Source organism: Prinia subflava, chromosome 7 (genome assembly GCF_021018805.1).
Source record: "Prinia subflava isolate CZ2003 ecotype Zambia chromosome 7, Cam_Psub_1.2, whole genome shotgun sequence".
Taxonomy (NCBI): Eukaryota; Metazoa; Chordata; class Aves; order Passeriformes; family Cisticolidae; genus Prinia; species Prinia subflava.
The window spans coordinates 25,219,269-25,241,757 of record NC_086253.1 but is presented as its reverse complement, the minus strand read 5'-3'; the positions used below and the strand labels follow the sequence as shown (position 1 = coordinate 25,241,757).

At 37.4% G+C, this 22,489-nt stretch overlaps 1 protein-coding gene across 2 annotated transcripts in view; it reads left to right on the top strand.

Annotated features, from left to right (window-relative positions):
• Positions 1–22,489, top strand: part of GABRG1 (gamma-aminobutyric acid type A receptor subunit gamma1) — a 58,336-nt gene that overhangs the window by 4,725 nt on the left and 31,122 nt on the right. The window contains exons 1-3 of one of the 2 annotated variants that reach the window (XM_063401873.1): positions 2,398–6,125; positions 11,346–11,494; positions 20,158–20,225. In XM_063401873.1, the coding sequence (XP_063257943.1) occupies positions 11,383–11,494; positions 20,158–20,225 (180 nt within the window). In that variant the 5' untranslated portion in view covers positions 2,398–6,125; positions 11,346–11,382. Of the gene's footprint in view, positions 1–2,397; positions 6,126–11,345; positions 11,495–20,157; positions 20,226–22,489 lie in introns of those variants that run through there. The other variant, XM_063401872.1, reaches the window with a different exon arrangement.

The window sequence follows — 22,489 nt, the reverse complement described above, 5'->3', positions numbered from 1 at the left end:
AGGCCCACAGAGGAGGAATGTGATGAAATATTATACAGCATTTCCAGTCTGAGGTTTCTCTGGCTTTCACTCAGTGGATCTCCTGTTCCCAGTGTAACCTGCTGCACCTGGCTCAGCCACTGGATTCCCATGTCCCTCTGTTTGTGAGGAAATCCAGGTCTTCTTTGATACTTCTGGTTCTGCAGGGTAGCCTCAAGGTATAGCCCAATAGCTGCAGCTGCTCTTCAGAAACAGACAGTGGTCTGCATCCATCTGCTCTTCAACAACAAAACCAGTCATCGAAGCTCTTCCTTGTGCTGATTGCCTCTGCCAAGTTTTGCCCTGACAAGATCTCAGAGAATCTCAGGCGGATCCTGAAAATCCTTAAAGGAATCAGCATTTTGGTCAGAAAATATCCTGGTGCCTTTCTCTTTCCAGCCTAGTCTTTCATGATATGTTGTAGAACCCTCCTCACCTCTGGGCAACAGGAAGCTCCAGTGCAGGTAAATTCCAAGTGGTTGTTGCAGGATGAACGACCTAGTCCAAAATGAAAGTTCTGTACAAATGTGTCATTATTGGAGACTCTCTGTGCAAGAGTGGAAATTTCCACTGGACTGGATTTACCCATGCCACAGTCATACAAACTAATCTTTGAAGCATATTCCTGGTAAATGTAGTTTAAAAGACAACTTGATAACCCCTTACATTTTCCTCTCACATAAGTACACTGAGATACCAACATTTCTTCTAAAAATATTTAATTATTTGCTTAACCTCTTTTAAGCCCTTTCCATTTTTTTGTCTGAAGAAGAGGTACACACAGAATATTGCTTTGCTACTACTTCATACTGCTCAGATACTCTCTCACTCTCTCCAATACTGTTCAGGTGTAACTCATATTCTTTTTGCTTTCTGCCTTGGTTGTCAAATCCTTTTCTGTGTCACTACATTCATGTCTGGTAAGGTGTGAATGGTTAATTCTGTGTTTCTAAATTTGTGTGAAGCAATTTTTCATTGTTTCCAGGAAGATAGATTGTGGATGGGAAAAATCTGAGGTAGAATGAGATACATCCCCTTTGGATTAAATTATTTGATTTCTCAAATAGATTGTTAGTCCTTTCCTTTAATATAGTTTTCTTCTTGTTTAAGGCAGTATGTCATGAGGGATTAAGTGTTTCTATTAGTAATGTAGTATTGTTGTCCAATTTTTCTTTCTGACTAAAGTTCAACTGGACAGAATTTCTATTAGTAAAAAAATTGTTGCATTAAGTGTCCATTTTTTAGGTGGTAAACTGTAAGTTTAAGTCATGAAATTTTTTATTTCATTGTCTTATGTTAGATTTACGTAACAGAATAAGTTATGGAGGTGTTTTTTTTAAAAATAAAGTGTCCTCAGTATTTTCTCTGGAGGAGAACAGTTCTTGATGTTATCACCACACAGCCATTGAATATGTACTGGGTTGTGCCAGACCTGCTGCAGGTGACCTGTGGACCTGTACCTTAGGTTCTTGCTTTGCCAGTGAGGGCCATCCAGCTGATGGCCTGTGGGTTGTGTCCAGCAGGGGACAACTCTGACTACCACAAATTTTAGTCACCATCTAACAAGATATGTAGTTCTCCTGTTTTAAAGATATGTGTGACATGTAATACACAATAAGTTACATCAGAGCAGACATAATTTTGTGCATAGAGACAGCAAGCTTTTGATTACATGGTTCAGGCATTTCCATTAGTCATTGCAGAGCATATTCACCCTTCTACACCCATTATTCATTAACTTAATTCAGCTTTGGATTAGTCCATCATTGCCTAATTTTACACTAAAATTTCAGTAGAACCTATTCATTGTGTTTCTATGGGGGACATGTTGTCATTGCCTAGTTATTGTAGTTGTATTGCTTTTTCTAGAATTTCAAGCCAGATACACTTACATGCTGCAATTATAGTGCTCAATTTAATCCAAGTCTCTGGTTCTGTTGCTGCTTCAGTCCATGCCTATTTCTTTGGTTGTTGTGAGAGGAGGATGGTACACCTGCTCACATGTGTACCAGAATTTGGAACTATTTCAAACAAATTTGGTTTTATGAAGGGTTCTAGTAGATTTCTTGTCACTTGAAGATTTTGCAGGAAATATGTGATGAATTGTGTTAGAACAAATGTTCAAAAGGATATGTGGGAATACCATCAGCTTAAATGACTGAAAATGCCTTATTTTCAATTAAAAGGATTGCTCATTTGATACATCCTGTGAGATGCTGGTGATATTTTAAGGTAGAAAATTGACTTTGCAATTTGGTGAATTTTATAGTTAGTGTGGGATGGCATTTAATTAGGTTAACTGCTTTTTATTGAGGTTATGGTTCTCAGCATTCATTTATCAGAGGTCTGTTTTAAGTCTAGTTTCTACACTATGGAAAGTGTATCTGGAATCAAAGCACTTAGGCCATCAACAATGTATCTGTTCATTTTGGACTTGATGGCAATTAACCTTTCATCAGTCAAGTGTAGATAGTGTGTGAAAGGTGTGCTGACACACGTGGATTTATGTGTGCCTGTCTTTCTGTCTTTGTGTGATGATCTGTCTGAAACTCCCAGGACATCTGGTACTGTACTGTACTGTTAGTACATGTTTCACATACCCAGAGAAGTTATCAACACTGTGTCCTCCCTTAGCAGTTTGGGGATATTTTGACCTGCCTGTTTAATGCTTGTTGTCCCTCTTCAGTTATCTACTTAGGTTCTATAATTTGCTTTGGTTATCCTCTTACCTTGTGTCCAAGTCTTCATTTGTTTCTTGCTGTTTGTCTAGATGAACGGTGGACTATGGATGTTTACATTTTAATTATTTGATTGCATGGTATGGCCAAAACCTACAAAGAAGGTAAAACTAACCATCTGAGAAAATAAGATTGCACCTCAAGTCCTGTGTTCAGTCCTGGGCCCTTCATTACGAGCTGAGGTGTGTTCACTACACATTGAGGTGTTGGAGTGTGTCCAAAGAAGGGCAGTGGATCTGTGAAAGGTACAGAAGTTAAGTTCTATGAGGGGTGGCTGAGGGAGCTGGGGTTGTTTAGTCTGGAGAAAAGAAGGCTCAGAGGGGCCCGTATCATTCCCACAACTGCCTGAAAGGAAGTTGTAAAGGTGGGGATCAACCTCTTCTCTCAGGCAACCAGAGACCAGACAAGAGGAAATGGCCTCAAGCTGTGTCAGGGGAGGTTGAGGGTGGACACTGGGGTGAATTTGTTCCCAGAAGGGATTGTTAAGCATTGGAAAGGGCTGCACCAGGAGGTGGTAGAGTCACTATCTCTGGAGGTGTTCAAGAAACAACCCTGTGGCACTCAATGCTGTGGTCTAGTTGACAAGGTGGTGATCAGTCAAAGGTTGAACTTGATGATCTCAGAGGTCTTTTCCAATGATTCCATGATTCTATGATTCTTCATACAACATGTTCTTCAAGTTTGTAATCAGAAGATGAAATAATTGCTGCAAGGAAAGAGAAGGTCTGCAAAACTAAATATTTTTGTCACCACATATGGAGGTAAAGAGATGGTCAAAGTAAGATTGCTATACTAATCAAGTTGAATATGTTTGAGAATCCAGCAGTTCTGGAGTGGTGCAGAGAATTACCTGCACTTGACTAGACAGATGTGAGAAAAATTGTCAATTGATTTCTGGATGGTGGCTTGATAGGAGTAGAAGCAGCAGTTATACTGTTCTGACCATATCAGTGTTTGGATGAACTTTCAAGAAGATACTTGTGAGAATATTTGTATTATGTGAGAAGACTGATGGATAAAGAATATCTGAGATGCTTTGAGCCTTTATGATAATTTTGTGAGATCTGTAAAATCCATTTGAATTAATAGCATTTGGCCAGTGTAATTTCACAGCATTATGTGAAAATTGACTTGGAGAAGAACAATTTGTGTGGATCTCAGAACAAAATTGTTCTTCTGGAAGATAGCTTTAATAGTATCTGTTGTTCTTATTGGTAAAAATCCACATTTCTCTAAACATTCTTTGCAGTCAGATTGTGCCTTTATTAAGGGCTCAGAGTTAAGTCTGGTTGTATTGCTCAGTAATTTTAGATTAGTTTTTAGTATATAAATATCACAAAGATGTTGAAGATTTTATGAGAAATGTGATAATGCTTTTAAGTGAAGGTATTACTGGGATTAAAATTAGTTGGATTGAAGTTATTGTGTGTTGGAGAAAATGTTTCATATCTTTCAGAGGTGTGCTTCAAATACGTAACAACTCAAAATGTCTTAATCACCTGATACTTGTGATATGTATTAAGAGATCACAAGGTTAATAGTCTCAGCACTCAGATACACAGGCAACACTTTGTTACAGGGAGTGAACACCAGAGGTACATGGTTTTTTTCTGCTATTGCTATGATTGTTCATTTTTTACAAAAAAGCTTAATTAATACCAAGTGAACTTCCCTGTGTAGCTTATTCTTCTAATCTAGTGTTCAAATGTTTCTGTGTAGAAATTCCTAATATTTTTTCCACACTTTTCCCTGATAAATAATGTCCAAATTAATCCCTTCACTAAACACTAAGGAAAAAGAAGGAAAGGAAGAAGCAGGGTAGGAAATTATAAACAGCCAGACAAGTATGAAAAAAGACAAAGAGCACAAGGCACTATGTGTATTCAAAAGAATCAACCAAACATTATGTGGTCAGTGTATTGCAAAAAAGATATAGGGAGTAAGTAAAACATACTTCAGTGGAACAGAGAAATACATTTTGACACACAAAAGAATAAGCCCAAGTCTGGAAAGGCAGAAAGAGTGGGAAACTGATGAAAGTGTCAGAGATGGAGTAGATGGGAGGTTTTTGTCGAGAGACTGTCTAAACCAGTTTAGGAAGGAGAAAGAGGAAGGACTACAACATCTGAGGCTCTATATCCCACAGGATTAAAAAGAGTAAGTAACGCTGTTTGGAGACATATTTTCAGTAGCTGTATATTTTTGCTTGCACTTACATTTATTTTCCCAGAAATTTTCTGTGCCACACAAAGCATATCAGTGAAGACGCTGATGATGAAATGCAAAAGAGTTCACTACTGCAGAACTGAAACGGAACTGATGACTATGAAGTCAGCCATACAGTCTGAAAGATAAGTCTTGAGAGATGTTTAAACCATTCATCACTGACAGCTAGCAGTGATAGTGAGCTTTCAAGGAAGGCTTTTGTAGAAAAATGGAATTGAGTTCTATTTCAGCAGTCATGACTATGTGGTCCCACTTATTTTTGCTACTTGAGAGTTGTATTTGCATACATGAAGGAGTCCCAGTAATTTCTCAGCTTCTGAGACTACTACAAGTCTATCTGATGTTCATATTTTATCTAAAGAAGAGTCAAGATTATATGAAAATACGTAATTTAAATTGCTGACTTGAGAGTTATTGCTCATTCCTTCCATGTTGAAGTTGCATTTTTCTCCATATTTAAGGAATTTTGCTCTGTTTCAGGCATTTCTTAAACTTATCATCCTGCTAGAGCTCAGATTTTCTGAGTTTTCTACACTTGGCCCTATGCCTTGGTCACTCACATGACACATGACTAAGTACTTGCATTTTTATATTCTGAACTGGAACCATCACCAGCCTCTGTACAAATGTCTGGCTCTGGACAGAGGTGTGTCAGTGACCATGTTTAGCTTTTCAGGTATTTTCTCATGTGTGGAACTTGGCTAGGTCAGGTGAGCTCTGACCTCTCATTGATGGGGCCATGAAATATACTTCTGTACCACATGCAAGCATACAGTGCTTGGTGTTCTGGAGCAAGCTAGTGTCTGGTTAGGTGACCTGTTGGAAAACTTCCCTGGGAACCTTACCTGTCTAGACTGACTTGTTACGAAGGCCAGTCTGGTTAAGTGCATTATTTTGACAAACCTGTGAAGCAATGTTGTTGCTAACAAAGTAATCTGCCATGTTTACACTTTAAGAAATATTATAATGTTCCTGAAAGTTGAGAGAAATAGTTTTGGTTTGCTTTTTTTGTTTGTTTTGTTATTCTTTTTTTTTAAGTACTAGAAAATAAAGGTTAAATTGTGTTGTATTTAGACAAAGGACACATCCTGGGGAGTACAGCCAGTGAATAAAAGCTGTCTTACGGCATGTTTCATCATGTAGGTAAGTGTCACTTTGCCCTTCCTGTGTTGGTAAAACTTTTAAAGGAACTGAAGATCCTCAGGTATAAGAAGGAACACAACTAGCCTTACTGCTTTCATTCACTTAGGTAAGGCAACAAGGAAAAAAGTGTATTTGTTTTACCTCTTTCAGCATAAAAATTATCTGAAACCCTCACTTTCCTCCTTATTTGTTTGTTAAATAATTATCAGAGTATTCCTTGCACAGAATGTTCACCATCTCCAGATAGAGAAGGCCACTATGAATATTGTCTAAACCTCGTGGATACCAAGAGCTTGATTGAGTTGCTTATGCACAGACTTGAAGCTGACAAATCTCTACTTTTCCACAGGTCTCCAGGTTCCCTATAAATCAACCCATCTTGGAAGACTGGATAGCCTTTTGTGTGTTGGATAGGAATAGGAGCCTGTGAATAGATGACTGAATTGATGCTTAGTTGTGTTTAAATACTTTCACTTATGCTATACCTGTACATTTGTGTGTAATACCTTGACATGCATGATGCAAGTGGCAGTCAGAACACTTTCACTATATTCATTTTTCTTCTAGTCCACTGCATAACCTGACAGATGTTAATTGCAACACAAAGCTCACCTGACTGATTTTTCTCATATTTAAAGGAGAAAAAACTTGATGATATTAATGTCTGATGAGCAGCATGTTGCCTGATGTTGAAAAGACTTATTTAGTCTTTAGTCATTTGTGCCCAGAGATTTATTAGTCATGGTAATGTCTCCAATTAGTTGAAGGACAGAGAGCATAATGGGGGCACTTTTTCCTTAATTCCTGTTAGCTGTGTACATGCAGTTTACTGTCGAGTTTGTGAGGGTAGCTGAAGTGTTACAACAACAAGCATCTTAAAAAGTGAGGTCTCCTTCTCATTTATAAAATCATTAAAATCAGAATTAGCACCTGCATTAATAGATGTAAAGTAGCACTGTGCCATGGAACAGAAATGTTTTAATATTTGATTGTTTTAAATCCTAATCTCTCCAGACATTCTGAAAAAGACAGTGAGTGAACCTAGCTGGAACAAATATATTTTACAGTAAATGGAGAGATGATCAAATGTTATGTTCTGTATATAGTGAAATAACCTTTAGATGAACTTGGAAAGGAAAAGAATTCCTCTTTAATTGTTTGCCTTTCTTGTTTGGGTTGTGAAAGAGACGGGAAAGTGCCGCCATCAAAGTGGGAGTGGAGTTAATTGACATTAATCTTCATAGGTTTCTTAGATGTATTTTAATGGCAAAGAAGTAAAAAGGTCCTCAACCCAAGTTAACTGTCACTAAGTAATTGAATTTTATTTTCTGGTTTGGAATGAAGTTTGCTGCCTTCTGTCCTCCCTTCTATCCCAGTACAAATCCTGGAGGAAATACTGGAGATACACAGAAAATTGACAAAAGATTAACAGTTTTGACCCATCTTGTTTTCTAAAGTGAATGTTTCTTTATAGGACATGGTCTAGCAAGGTCAATTAGATCCTGATAACACCATCTCAACTGATCCTACTGACTTTGTACCTCTGAAGGGATTAGTATCTTTAAAACAAACCAATTCAAATCTGTTTAGGACGACAAATGTTGGTAATTCAGACTCCTGGAAGTGAATATGTACACAGGGCCTGTCCTGTTGCCTTCACATGACTAGGTGCTCTTTTGAGAGAGCTTTGTGCAACTCCCCCCAAACCAACTGGATTGACAATTTGAGTTGGCAGGTGGTGTGCTCTGCTTCCCTGGAGGGTGTGCAAAAGACTTTCTGTATGTTCTGGTCACAGTATCATTCCTTCTTACCACAGTCTTGTTGCTGCACATCAGTGGCTGTGGTTTAGGAATCAAAACTGTAGAACTGGGTGCCATCAGCATTTCAGAGATGTTAGAGTCTTTATTACACATTTGGTGATCTTGGGCACATTTTAAAGAAGAGTTAAAAAGATGGTATTCAGGTAGCAAGACGGGTTAATCTCAGTCAATCACCCCTGAAAAAGCCAGTAAGATAGGACTAGAGTAAGAATAGCTTTTTTCATCATGTAGAACAGCAATAATTCAGGCCTTCCACATTTGGTTACATTATGATCTGATTCATGTTGGTTTCTTTGCTGGTTTAGCAAATGGGTTAGTGAATCATAAGCTCTTGTTGGAATTGTGCACTATCATGGAAGTCAATTGTGTTTCTTTTATAGTGGTTGGCACTTTCTTCAGTGTACAGTATTTCCTAGATAAAATCAAATAGTTCCTTGTAAATGGTCAGAAATGCACATTTTAAACCAAGACTTGTCAGATACTAAGTGAAAAATGTTGCTTCTAATAAAACGATCTTAAATGGATTTATTTCTAGTCTGGAAAATCATTCAGATGTTGGGATGGAATTTTTCCCTCTCCACCTGGAATTGCATTAATAACTTTCTGTAACCTGTCATTGTATTCCTATTTTAAGTTCAGATTTTAAAATTCGAGGAGGACTGGAAGTCCTCCAGTTAAATGAGACAAAAAGTTGAAAAATGAAAAGTGAAAATTTGAAATGTGTTTTTATTTGCATTTTTTCTTCTTGTTAACTTTAAATTTATTTAAATATAGTAAATAGTAGAAAAGAGCCAAGTGGAGAGCACGTTGCTCAGAGAGGTTGTGCAGCTTCCATTTTTGGATGCCTGCAGTACCCAGCCTGATCAGCCATGAGCAACCTGCTGTGACCTCAGAGTAAGCCCTGCTTTGGGCAGGAGGCTGGAGTAGAGAGACCTTTCATGATCTCTTTCCAACGGGATTTGTCCTGTGAATCTATAAATAAAATTAAGGGCTCTTTGAAATGTCAAGATATTCAGTGACTGTGAGTTGAGGTGTTGTGGTTGTAACTCCTATTTGGCTTTGGTGGTGATGGCATGACCTCTTTTACTTTTCATTTTGGCTAAGTCTCTGCTGTTCTTAATAGCACTGTGGAAAAAACCATTAAAGCAGAACAAAATAGTGTCGCAATCACTTCAAAATCTCTGTAAATAACTGGGCTGATCCAGAGAATCAGGTGCCCTGTATCTGTAAGGAACTCTGTTAATTTCACTATACTTTCTGTTCTTTATGGGATGGAAGACAAAAAGAAGAAGGTCAGTTTTGTGGTGGTTATGTCTCTTTCCTTAGAGAGCTACTTATAAATTAACTTGTACCTCCTCATCATCTTAATGCCTCTGGGAAAAGCCTGGGATTGCCTCTGCACTCTGAGCAACTGTAAGCTAATTTATAAAGTAATTACATGCCAAAAAGTGCAAGCAGACCATAAATAGGTATATTAAAAAAACCCAAAGCTGTGTGGCAACAAAAACATGAAAGAGATGGCAATAGGTAGCTCTGAGGGAAAAAGAGCATACATTTACAAAACTTATCTTCCTAGTTTTAGTGCTCCCATTAGTGGGATCCTGCTAATGGGAAGTGTTAAATATTTAATATCTGACATTTCTCTAATGTCTATGTAGTGCAGTAAAGATTAAGTATTTTATGGTGCATTTCAATTTAAAAGAATGAAAGTGCTTTTCAGGCTGTTACAGGGAAGCTGTCAGTGAGCCTCGTGTTTAGTGTGTTACTTTCTGCTATAACAAACTCTTTCAACTTGCTTGCAGCAAGTTAGGTGTGAAAACTCTGAGATCCAAGCAGTGCCTTTTGTTCATCCTCTGAGAACGTGTTGAGCTGTGGCAAGGTTTCTGTGGCACTTCCCAAATTAAGCAGGCATGCCAAAACCACTGAGAGTTTCCACAGCCATGACAGTTTTGATTTTCAGTGGGACTTGCTAATGTTATCCAAGAGGTGATGCAAGGCCTTTTTATTACAGACTGGCTTGAGGCATTCCCACAAAGAACTGCAATAAAAGGCAGGCATGCCTTCTCTTACTCTGTCCTTCCTGACTTTTTCTGTCCTTTCTTCACGTGGAACATACTAGTGGTCTTCTTTCCTGTAGTAAATTTGCTGAAAATTTCCACTCTTAGTTTTGAGGGCAGCATATGTCTGTGTAATTTAGAAACCCTTAATAAAGCAGTAACATTTTTAGTTTTGGTGTACAATGCGAATTGGCACAAGGATAGTAATTTAACTCCTCTCTTTTACTGGAATATTGTACTTGTGTTAACATTGGATCTGATTTATAGGGGCTGCATATTTTCTGTAATTGCTAGCCAGTGCCAATTTGTGAAGGTAGGTTGTGTGACTGTAGTTACTGCTATCAGTCTCATGCACTTGGCTTGACCTCAAGCCCATCGCACTTCCGTGAAATAAACTGGATGAGTAATACAGATTGCAATTTTTAGCACTGGAGGAAGGCTGAAGTCCATACTCATTTGATTGAAATGGAAAGAAAACTACTTTCAGGCATTCTTTGACCTTTTGGTGAAAGTGAGTTTTCAGATGCAATGAAGATATTGCAATTTTTTTTAATGATCTAGAGATTAACTATCCATTACTGCTTATCTAATTAAAAGATAGGTAGCAAATGAACGTGTAATTATTTTTCTTGTACAATCGTTCCATCTTGATAAAATAGGTAGCTAACAAACAGTCTGAAAATGGTGTACCATTCCTTTCAGTTATCTGTACCATGTGTACATACAGACACATAATTGACATATGTTTGCAGCTTCTGCTGTTTAGTTGCAGCACATGGATATAATGTTTGCTTGCTTAAAATGTGAATGGAGTTTAATAAGTATGCAAGTCTTGTTTTTTTACATCATATAACAGAGGCTCCTAGGAAGGAGATTTTGTTGATGATTTTTTAAGTAGCATGCAATAATAATATGCTATTATGAAGATTAAGCATCTTTAGGAAGTATTAGCAGCATCACTTGAAAAAGAAATGTATGTAGGGAAAAGCTTTGAAATTACAAGTTTGTTTTAAAACGGGAGAAGACTGATGGTAAGATGATGCCTGCTGTTGCTTTTATGGGTTTGACTCATGGCTTGAGATTTTCTGTATGAGTGATGCCTCTATAAACACTTAAACTCCCCATCACCATAAACCAAAATTTTGGTAAATATGTATATATTGTAAATAAGGGCCTGCTTCTTTCTTTTGGCAGCAGAATGCATTTGTGTTTTCACAAACTATTCTAAATATTGTTCAATATTTTATCTGTTTCTTCTCCAACTCTTGTGTATTCAGTTTCAATGTGTCTTGTGTTTTTCCCAATCTTGGTTGTTTGTTTGTTTGTTTTATCACACAACATAGAACTGATAAAGCTGATGATGAGGATGATGAAGATCTAATGGTGAATAAAACATGGGTCCTTGCACCAAAGATTCATGGTGGTGATGTAACTCACATACTGGATTCCTTACTTCAAGGATATGACAATAAGCTTCGGCCAGATATTGGGGGTAAGCTCATAAAATTATTCAGTATAACAGAAAATGTGAACTGGAGATGGTGTGCATTTTGTCAAAGATGGCAGAACTATAGTTATTGCAATATTTAAAACTCAGTATAGCAAACTAAATATAAGAGTAACAAAACGCAGACATTTTCTGGAACTAGTAAAAAAATGTTCTAAACAAGATTAGACTTCATGTTCCATTTATAATCTTTTTTTTTTCTTATGGAAAGTACTGGTTTTGGGGGACAGTGAGTAGTCTGTAATAAATCACTAAAAGGCCTTTATAATTTGCTTTGTTTAACAAAGATCTTCAGTCAGAAATAATTGTAACTATAAATCAGCCATGGTCATTTCAAAAATTGATCTTAAGTCTGTAGGACTTCATTAAAGACTTATCCCTAGACATTTTATTCTTACTGTAGGAAATGCATTGTGTCTATTTTGAGCAAATATAACTCAATTCAATTGTCTTCTTCCCTCAGCTAAGATTTTGAAAAAAATTTCATGAGTCTAAAAATACAACCTAGGTCTCCTTTTTTCTAGTGGCATACAGGAAGAAAAACTGCATTGTTGTAGATCAAACTTTGCAGCTAGTAAGAAGGCAGTCTTGTCTTTCAATAGTCAAAGCACAATTTGCACATAACTCTTAAGTGTAAATATTTGGAGGAATCTTATTCTGAAAATATGCAGTACATGAAACCTTGCCTGCTCCTGTCTACCGCTGGCATGCAGGATCAAATAAGAAAAAACAATATATTTTCGTTGAGATTGTTTCCTGAAATGTGAAGGAAGAGGTGGAGGACATAAGTATTTGTGATGTACCTGGCATTCCCTATCAAAGGAATGCCATGTAAGTCTGTAAGCTGCTTATGTGTTAAACAGCACAACAATCTAGACCTGTTTCATTGATGTAGGGAAAGAAAAAGACTCAATCTCAAACTGTGCATTTTCCTTTGAAAGCTTCTGACAAATCGTTTTCTTTCCCAAACTTCTTAGTTCTGTTTTGTTGGTGACTATTATCTTGGAGATGTTAAAAGGCAATAATCCTTTCCCTGTGTCGTGGTTGCTGGGGGAGGTGAATTTTTCCAGGGAGAGGTAAGCAAGCCAATTAGTAATCAGCTTTTCTGCTGGCACCTGGATTGGTCACTCGGAGGTTTAGACACGCCTCTGAGGACACAAAGAGTTAAAAGCAGGAGTCTAGGGGGTTCGGTCTCTTTTTGGATCCCGGTTTCAGCAGAGAGACGTCTCAGGCCTCCTTCCCCTGCCCAGCCACGAGGCTGGGTAGGGGAGAGGAAAACACGTAGTCGGGCTCAGGTAAGCCGGAGCCCCGGGGGGAGAAGAGAGTAGACAGGACTGGAACTGAGCTGCCCCATCCAGGATGGAGGGGTGGAAAACTGTGGAAGTGCCTTCTGTGTGTGCTCACCCCCCTCCACCCCCAAACTCCGGGAGAAGGTGCCCAGCCACGTGGGAGTTGCCGAGCCTGGGAGTGCCTGAGCCTGCACCCTGCTGGGAGATAGAAGCTGTTAATTCTTGCTTAGCAGAGAGAAACTTTTCTTAGACATTGATTCTCATGACTGGTGATTTCAGAAAAAAGGAGAAGGAAGCGGCCTGGGACCGAAGTGATAAAGCACGATTAGAAGGAACCTGATGGGCAAAGAATAAGAGGAGTAGCCTTCTGAGCTGGACTTTTCTTGCATAATGTCAGCCATAGACTGAACTTGAGTCTCTTTTGAACATAAACTGCATTTTTGGGTAGATACAGCTGCCCCTGCTTTTGCTACAGTGACTGGCACTTGAAGAGTAGAGCGAGCAGAGAAGAGAGAGAGAGGGTGAAGTAGTACCCTCTGCCCTCAGAGGAGACCTGCTCCTGGAACCCCGGCCCCTGGGTAAAAAGGGGAGAGCTCAGCATGCAAGTATCCTTAAAAGAGCCCTGTATGCAGCCTTAGACTATAGACAGCAGTGAGAGCGCTGGACATAGGAAAAAGAGAGTGTCACCCTAGCAGACTTCTCCGGGCGGTGCCATAGGTGACAGGGGAACACATAAGGGGTAGACCCGTGTTTTCTAAAGAACAGTCTGTGGTGCGAGAGAGACTTCTCTCTCCCTTGCTGAATTGAAGATTAGTTTGTTTTTGAGTGGTGATTGTTTGATCTAAAACCCAAAGGTTGGTCTGTGAAGAGTAATGTGTAGAGAAGTAGAAACTAAGAGAAGAAATGTTCTAAGAAGTTTTTATTTCTGTCTCTGTGTGTGTTTAAGAGTATTTCTGTCCCTGTTCTTATGTAATATAATAAAGTTTTAGTAGTTTTTTTTTTTTGTTTTCAAGATTTAAGCCTGCTCTGCTCTGTTCCTGATCACATCCCACAGTAGCTGTTAGAGAAAAAACATATATTCATGGGTGCATTAACATCTGGCCAGTGCCAACCCATGACACCCTGTCACAATATAATCACATGTGAATTTCATAAAGTTTGGTTTAAGTATTTTTCTTCATGTTCATTTAATTGAATTACTAAAAACATTTAGACAACACAAAAAGTCCTCCAGCATGCTTTTCCTTAAATTCTCAATGTGTAAAAAATGTATAGCTTACTGTTGGTTTTCCCCCTTGTTTGATGCAACGACAGAAAAGTGATTATGAGGAAATAAACTGTCTCTTCTAGGATTCCTTCTAATGATTACCTTGTAGGTGGGGATGAAAGAAAAGAGAATTCTTTTTCTCTTCTGTCCCCACAAAACTTACAAGTAAATGGAGCAAATACAGAGGAAGAATTTATTCTGACATGTCAAATGCGTTTAGATGGGCATGAAAGAATTTTGAGTAATTCTTACTTTTTTTTTTCTGGTTATATTCTGAGTCTTGATAAGACAAAAACTGTCTTTTTGTGAGTAACTCGATTTACGGATTTTTGGATTCAAAACATCAGTTCCCAAAAGAAGACACTTATTTCTAGCTTCTCTCATGTAAATGTACTCTTTCTGTTCTCAAAATTTCTGTACCAATCTGACCTTTGCTATCTGGGGCCTGCCTCCATCTACTATACTAGAACATAAAGTTCATGAATAATCAGCCAGAGTAATGAAAAAAAGGAAACGTTTGGGAGTGTTCACTTTGTTTTGAGGAGAACAAATGTTAAATATGATTCTGCCACAAGGAAGAAATTTTGAACAACATAAGACGAAATTTCTGACTTCAGGTGAAGACACTGCATTCTGTCCAGTGGTTTTGGAACTGCAGCAGATATTAGAGAGAAAAACAAAATCAGGCTATAGTTTATTAATGTTAATCTGCTTCAAATATGTGGATAAAATCTGGTGTAAGATTCCTTTCTTCAGAGTGTATGTAAGTTCTTGTATAACAAGGTTACTGGACTGGAATTTCCATTATCTTTCAAACCATTAGTATCCCACAGAACATTCTTATGATTGAATTACAAAGCTCATTTACAATAGTAACATTTTTTGTTTTGAACTTGGAATTTTTGTGTTTGAATCCCAGAGCAGAATTTTGTCTTCTTCCAGGTGTTGACAGAGAATTTCAGCATCTCAGAGTGAGAAAAGAGTTGCATTGTTACACATTCAGTTAGTTGAGGGAGATACTAAAGGAGAGCCAAATGAAAATTGAAACTTTGGAAACAATACTGAAACTTAATAGGGGAAAACCACTCTGTCGTTTTCTGTTTGTCTTATTCAAATATCCATAAGTTGTAGTAATTACTTCTACCCTTTGCTATGTTTAGTAATCTTACTAGTCTTTAACTAAATTTATGTAGTAGGCTTGAGGAGTTTGGAGCATAAATGTTCTAGTGTTCTTCTACTCAGTATGAAGTAATAGTTATCAGATAAAGTCTCCTATCTGTGCTATAAATACCTTTAATTACAGATACAACCTTGGAGTGTTGATATACTAATGCAGCAGTATTATTCTCACAGTAACATTACCTTTTGGCAGCATGATTTTATAACCAAACTCTTTTAGATCTAGTCCTGCATCAAAGTAGCTATTATTTTTGAAGTTTCCTTTTTAAAGGAAAGAATTCTAGCTGCTCATTTTTTACCTCTCTCATCTTAGGGACACTGATATATTAATATTATCCTATCAATGTACAGATCCTTTTTTTCAGCAGTGATGTATGTATGGGTGAAACACAGGTGCACTATCTCAAAATTTAATTAAAAATAGGAAACAGTCATCACATATCTACAACTTAAGTGGGTATTTTCAATTAACAGTTTAAGACAAGTCATCATTGATGGAAATGTTAAGAGTGGGGGGAATTTAAGGATAATTGCTCATGGACTTAGGAAAATTGGATACCTAGAGAAATTTGCATAGTTGTTATTGCCCTATAAGCAGTAAGTAAGTAATTACATCTCTCAAGTGCACTAATGTGAATAGTCATGTTCTAAGAGATATAATAATACATGAAAAATACAGGACTTTCAAAGAGAAGTGCTAATTCTCAAAAAACAAGGTAGAAGGTATTTTGCTGAACCTTATAAAAATTGCAGAAATACTGTATCGTGTGCATAGCACCATATCATGCCACCATGAAAGCTTTCCATTAAAGACTTGCTTTTATGATTTTAATGCAGATTGGAAAGTTTTTGAGTTTTATTCCAGGCAGCAAAACAAGTGGGAAAATACCAAGGAAAGGTAGAGAGATGTATTTTGAGTTTAAGAATGTTTTCCAAGAATTAAAGAAAATCAAAATCCAAGAGCAAATGTAGAAACACATATCCAGGGAACGTTGAAGGTGTTGGACATGTGCACTGCATAGAAAATCATGGAAATAATAAAAGTGGTGGGGTAGGAGTATCTGCCAAAGATGGATTTCTTTTAAATAGAAGGGTAAAAAAGTTTGGAGAACAGGGCTCTGCTTTCATCAAAATCACTTTGAATAAATTCTTCAGAGGTTGACTTGGAAGCTTGCTGTAGACACTCAAGGCTGAATTTTTAATATAAGTAGCCATGTAAGTCATAATCTTAGATAGCTGATTGTGAGAATTGTATTATTCCATTAAAAGCTATTACAAATTGAAGGACTCTGTCGTTTCTGAGTATGGTATTCACCTAATTTATTTGCTGAATAACTGCTTTATCACTACTATAGGGGATGCTTCTTGAGACAAGTAATGAGGAGTTAAAGAAAACATGCTCAAAGAAAATAAGCCTGGTTGAAGTTAAAAAAGTGATCTTAGTTAAACTTAAAGAGAATGAGTACTAATTAAAAACAAAGGTGATGTGTCTTAGACCTTCATTAGAAAATGGGGGAATTCTTTTAAACTATGGGGACTGCTTAGTGAATTTAGATGCACTGTCATGTTCTTGATTATTATATTGAAGTAATGGATTGGAGGAAAGAAAATAGCAGTATAAAGCCATTAAAAGTGCAATGTTCTGGACTTTTAAAATAATGATAATTATTCTTGTCAGGAGATAAGTGTTTATAGAATGAGAATAGCAGATAAGAAGAGCTCTTAAGTGTAGCAAAAAGAGATATGTCAAATATCAAAAGTTGAAAATCGAGCCTGCAAAAATATAGGCTAAAAACCGGGCACTTTGAATGTCAGGGGCAAATATTAAAATAATTTGTCAGTGACTGAGGTAGATTTTTATCACTGTGATTTTTTTTTATCAGGAATAAACATTTTTCAAAATTTTTAAAACCAGAAGAAGTTCAGTCTAGTGAAAAAAGTCAAAGCAGGAAATCAGAAAGTCAGTATAACTCTCTAGATTAGGCCTACCAAAGAGGTTCCCTGTGTGCTTTGGTTACATTAGAAACTGACCTTGTGATCATCTGCTCCTTTGTGCTCTTTCTGTCTCTCCCTCCCTCTTGAATGTGCTCTCTCTTGTCTTCCCACCTTCTTATTTTACTCTAGCCTGCATCATACTGTCTTTTAGTGTAAATATTTAAAGTGTCCAAGCCTTTTCTCCCCTTGTTTAGAACTCTGCTGTTCTGCACTTCATTCAGGATGTGTTAAATAGCCTTCCTGCTAGTCGTGTTTTCAGGGCTTATACCAAGTTTTAAAGTAACATAAGAAACTTTCAGGGTAGGAAAATCTTCTCAATTTGTTCTTCTCAAAGTATCAAGAAGGTATTTTCCTCCAGCATTTGTCATTTTCATGAACTCTTATCACTTCTAGTTCAAGAACTCAAGAGGTATTAATTAATCCTTCTAATTCAGAAGTGCATTTCTCTGTACCATACAGAAGAACTAAGGTAACAAAACAGCTTCTTCCATTCCTCTTGAATTGGGTTTCTTTCTCTGGATCATTTATGTCAATTAAAATAATTTCAATAGAGGCACGTTTTCAAACTGTTTACTGGCTCTTAATGCCTCTAATAATCTTACTCAGAGCAGTATGGAAAAGGCAAAATGAACTAAGTGGCTCACTACAGGAAAGCCCTTGGCAGATGAAGTACTACAAGGTGCAAGTTGGAATTTCTTAAAATGACACAGCCCCCATTAAAAACTGTGTCACTGATAGACCTCAAAATTTAGCTGTTAATAAGGGATGTCAGTGGCTGGGATATCTATAGTATGGTCTAAAAAGAAAGTTTCTATCAAGAATGATGATATTTGAATTACTTTAGCAATTCATTCTTGTAGTAAAGCTGGCAGATGACACAACGACTGTTGGGAAGGGAGTGGCTGCATCTGCAGAGTATTTATCTCCTTCAGTATAACTGGAAGTGAGAGGGGGAAAAAAGGAAGTGGAGGGGGAAGAATCCTGTGAGTGGTATTTCAAGTTGAGAGATTCTTCATAATGAAGTATTCAACATTACTTGAGGAATAAGGCAAGACATTCTTTGATCCATCTCCTTGTGTTCTGGTCCAGCAGTGGGGCTGCTGTTATAAAGATAAATAGGATTGCAAATTAAAGGAAGAGGATATCTGTTTGCAGAACATGATGCATGCTAAAAGGATATTACACATATGACAATATACACACAATATAAACTTTTTTCTTACTCTGGTATTTCAGAGTGTGTGTATGAGTTCTTGTGCTGTCTCCCTTCCTTTATGAGCTCTGCAGAAACTGGAAACGTTTGCAGCTCACAATCAAAGAATAACAGAATTACAGTATATTTTGAGTTGGAAGGGACCGATAAGGATCATTGCAGGAAGAACTCATTTTTTCCACCCAGGAAATAAATTGGTTTCCAGAATCTGTTTGAACCTTCTGTGAAGCTTGCTGGGGACAGGATGGTGATGAAGTGACTCTGTGCTCTGTGGTCATACAGAAAATCCTTTGTGCAGCCTCACTAGGGTGTCTTTCTGTCAGGCGTAGCTTCACACCATTAACCAGATTTGGAATCAAGGAGAATATTCTCCCAAGTGAGCTTGGCAGGGAAAAGGTATCTTGGTATATTTAGGAAATGCACCTCACCTGTCATTGTAGCTGGCAAGTATGTCAGAGTCTTTCTTTCTGCATGTCCGAGTTTTCAGAAATTTGAAAAATCTTCTTAAGATTTTAGGTTTGTTGTTAAATACTTGGGCAATCTCTGAAGTTTTGCTGTATAAAAAAATTAGATCTGATGACCCAGGGTCCCTCTCCTATGAAATCAAAATGCCGTTTTGTTTGTACCTTCCCACTTTTTTATCTGCAGATTGAAAGAGATGCTTATTTTATTGTGTGATATCATAAAAAGACCAGCAGAGCTCTATTATTATTATCCCTCTTCATTCCATTGGGTACAAGGACATATGTATCCTCTTGGAGAACATTCTGGTTCTCCAGCACAAACTAGAAGAAAATGCTTGGTAAAATGATGAGATTAAAATGCATCTTCTCCTCTTTCATTGAAGCCTTTTTTTTTCTGTATAAACCAGTTAGGAGGAAAAAATGAATGGTCAGAGCCTCCTGTACTTCAGGTGTGCCTTTCATGGACACTCTTAGACTTTGTGTCCTCCTGTAAATGCACAAAGTAGAGAGCAATTCCATTCTGTAATGGAATATAGTTTTAAAATTTTTTGTCTTTTGTCTGCACAGAGTGTTTTCACTGTTTTTAAAGAAAAATCAGTTTGGTAATGTTTAACTTTTAAATTACTTTCATTGAGGAGCTTTCAATCTGGTGTTTTAACCAGTGTATTAATCAAGCTGATGAAAGAATATTAATATTAGTTAATTAATTAATATGAATGCTACAGCTTCATGAATTGAAGAAACCTGTGGTGAAAAGTTATTTTGTATCTGTTACACATTCTTAATAGAAATTGATAGAAGTCACTTCATATTGATTTCTTGCAACTGATAGACACATTTGTCCCAAACCTCATGGTTCACTGTATGAAAAAAATGTTCCAAACCTGTTTTCTGTTTAGGATTGTATTTTTATGTTGGAAGACCATTTTGAGGAGTTTTTGTTTTACTTCTTTTTCCTTCCTTTATGTTTTTTATCTATCTTATATTTTATCAAAAAGCACAGGTGGAGATTGCATTATGAACTAGAAAGTTCAAGTTGATAATTCTAAAAAGTCCTATGAAATAAGAGCCAAGTCATAGATGATCCTTCACAAAACGAACAAACCAGAAATTTAATTATTCTGAGTCTAATAAAAGAATACCAGATACGCTGTTTTTTTAGTTAAATAAATTAAATTGCAGTAACAATGCACAGAGTTAATTAAATATGTATTTAATATTACTGTTACTGTTTTGTTTAGTGAGAACTACAGTAATTGAAACAGATGTCTATGTCAACAGCATCGGTCCAGTTGACCCAATCAATATGGTGAGTTCTGATTATTGACAGAAAAAATCCTCTGCATGTTGCTATGGGTTAATATTGTGAAATAATTCTAATCTCATTCAAATAAGTTTATTAATTTATTTTTGTGTATTCTTATGCTGTTGGATATGATTATAGTTATTGCATTTAGTCTCTCTGTTTGAAATTGCTGTAATTTTAAAAATGCAGTTTTTCTTTTAAAAAAGTGAGGTCACACAGAGTACATTGGACCAGGTCCTTATTTTAGTTTGCGTTGAACTTTTCCACAATCTCTGTGTGTACCTGGTTTATCTCTGGCCCAGTTTGATGTCCTGGAGCTACTCTTCAGAGCCTAAGAAAAATAACATTTGACACAGCAGTTGTGAACAAAGCTATTTTCAGTGAAGTGATCTATTGTTTGTTTGGTTTTTCTTCAGATTCATAGAAAGCAAAATTCTTTTGTCCTTCTCTTTCTTTCTTTCTAGTCTTCTGTGTCCTTGTCACTGTGTATGTATACATGACTAGTTTCTTAGAAGTTAAGAAATGCATCTCACCTAGTTTTTGGGACATCTCTTGAGATCTGACCTGTCTGTTTAGTACCAACACTGAAGTAACAGCACTTATGAGGAAGTTGAGGGTGTGGTATTTTCTTAGTTCTCTTAGGCTGTGGGTTGTATGAAATGGTGGAGGCTCTAGAAAGGCCTTTTGGCATGACTTCTGCCCAGGACTAAGATGGGCACTTGCCCTCAGGTGATTTTGAGTTCACCTCCTTTACTTCCTCCCTGCAAAATTGCTGACAGTATTGAATTTCCATGGCAGAGAAGAGTTTTGTTCAGAGGCTGGAGCATGCCAGTGCAGGGGACTTCTGAGCATTTTCTGACAGTGCAGCAATTCTCAATAATTATTAAGGATCTTGTGGTTTAGATGTATGTCATCATGTGGAGGTGGAGAACAGTGACTTTCAGTGATTGGAAGCCAAGCAAGAAAAAACAGTGGTGCTTAGATACTGTGGGAAAAGATACAGATCTATGGCAGAGGATATTCATTCTAGCATAATGGTGTAACCAGCTCAGGGTTGTCATTACCCATGGGGCTGTGGCAGGGAAGTCCTTGTCTCAGGCCAGGACTGTATGTAATGAAATGTGTGATAGAGCATAAGAGTGATGGAGTGGGGAACATTTTCCAGCTTCCATGTCCCATGTAAATGGTGTCTTTGTTTTTGTCTGTCTCCCTTCTGCCCTCTTTCTCTTTTGCTTCTCTCTGCCCAATCCTCTTCTGAAGGAACTTACTGAGGAAGCAAACTGTGGGGATGTGTAAGGAGGATATACCAAGTGGTAGAGACTTCTTTTTCCAGTAACCTATGTAAGCTCTTCAGCCTGTGGCCAGTAGGTATTGCACACACTGGAACTGAACATGAGAAATGCTTACAGCTTCCGTTTTCTAGTTTTAAAGAGCCAGCTCATGGCTGGCTTTACAGATTAACCCTGCCCCATCTCCCATGCCCTCCTCTTGTCTCTGCAGCCACGGGGCATTCTTCCAGCTATGGTTCAGCTATGAACCATGACCTCTCATGTGCCCACAGCTTCCTTCTGCTTGCTCAGCCCAGGGCCTGCAAGTATCAGCCGTGGAACTATTGCATGTCAGTTGTTGAGGGGTCTCTTCACGTCTGCTAGAGCTGTGCTAGAGCTGGGCGGTGATGTCCTTGCCATGCTGCTAGTAGAAGCCAGTCATACTGGCTTATAGTCCAAGGTAAGGATTGGCATCCTACTGAAAAACCATATTACTTCTCTAGAGAGCAGGATCCTAATAGTTAATAATGGATGTTCCTCTCCAACCTTCTGATTTCTCTTTAAAGAAAAAGAATAATGATGTGTGCCACCAAAGGGTAATAAGGTAAATGTTACTAAGATATGGAACTTTAAAAAACTATCCTATGCTTTTTAAAAATGGACAGAAAAATACTTAGCAATTTAAACTACAGTGGCCTTCATAAAAGGGCAATTGCTTTCACTGGGCTTGCACTGGAAGAACATGGCTTGTATGAGCATCTAACCTCAGTACAGAGATCAAACCTTTGTAAAAATAAGTAAAACCATATACTTGAAAAGAATTTGATTAAGGTTTCAAAAAAAAAAAGTTTTTATTCTGGGAAACAACATTCTCAGCAAAAGGAATAATAACAAATTTTACCCTTTAAGCTCCTTTTATGTGAGCTGTTGATTTCATTAGGAAGGTACTTTCCCTGGAGACAATATTGTTTGAGATTTTTAACCAATAATCCAAAATTT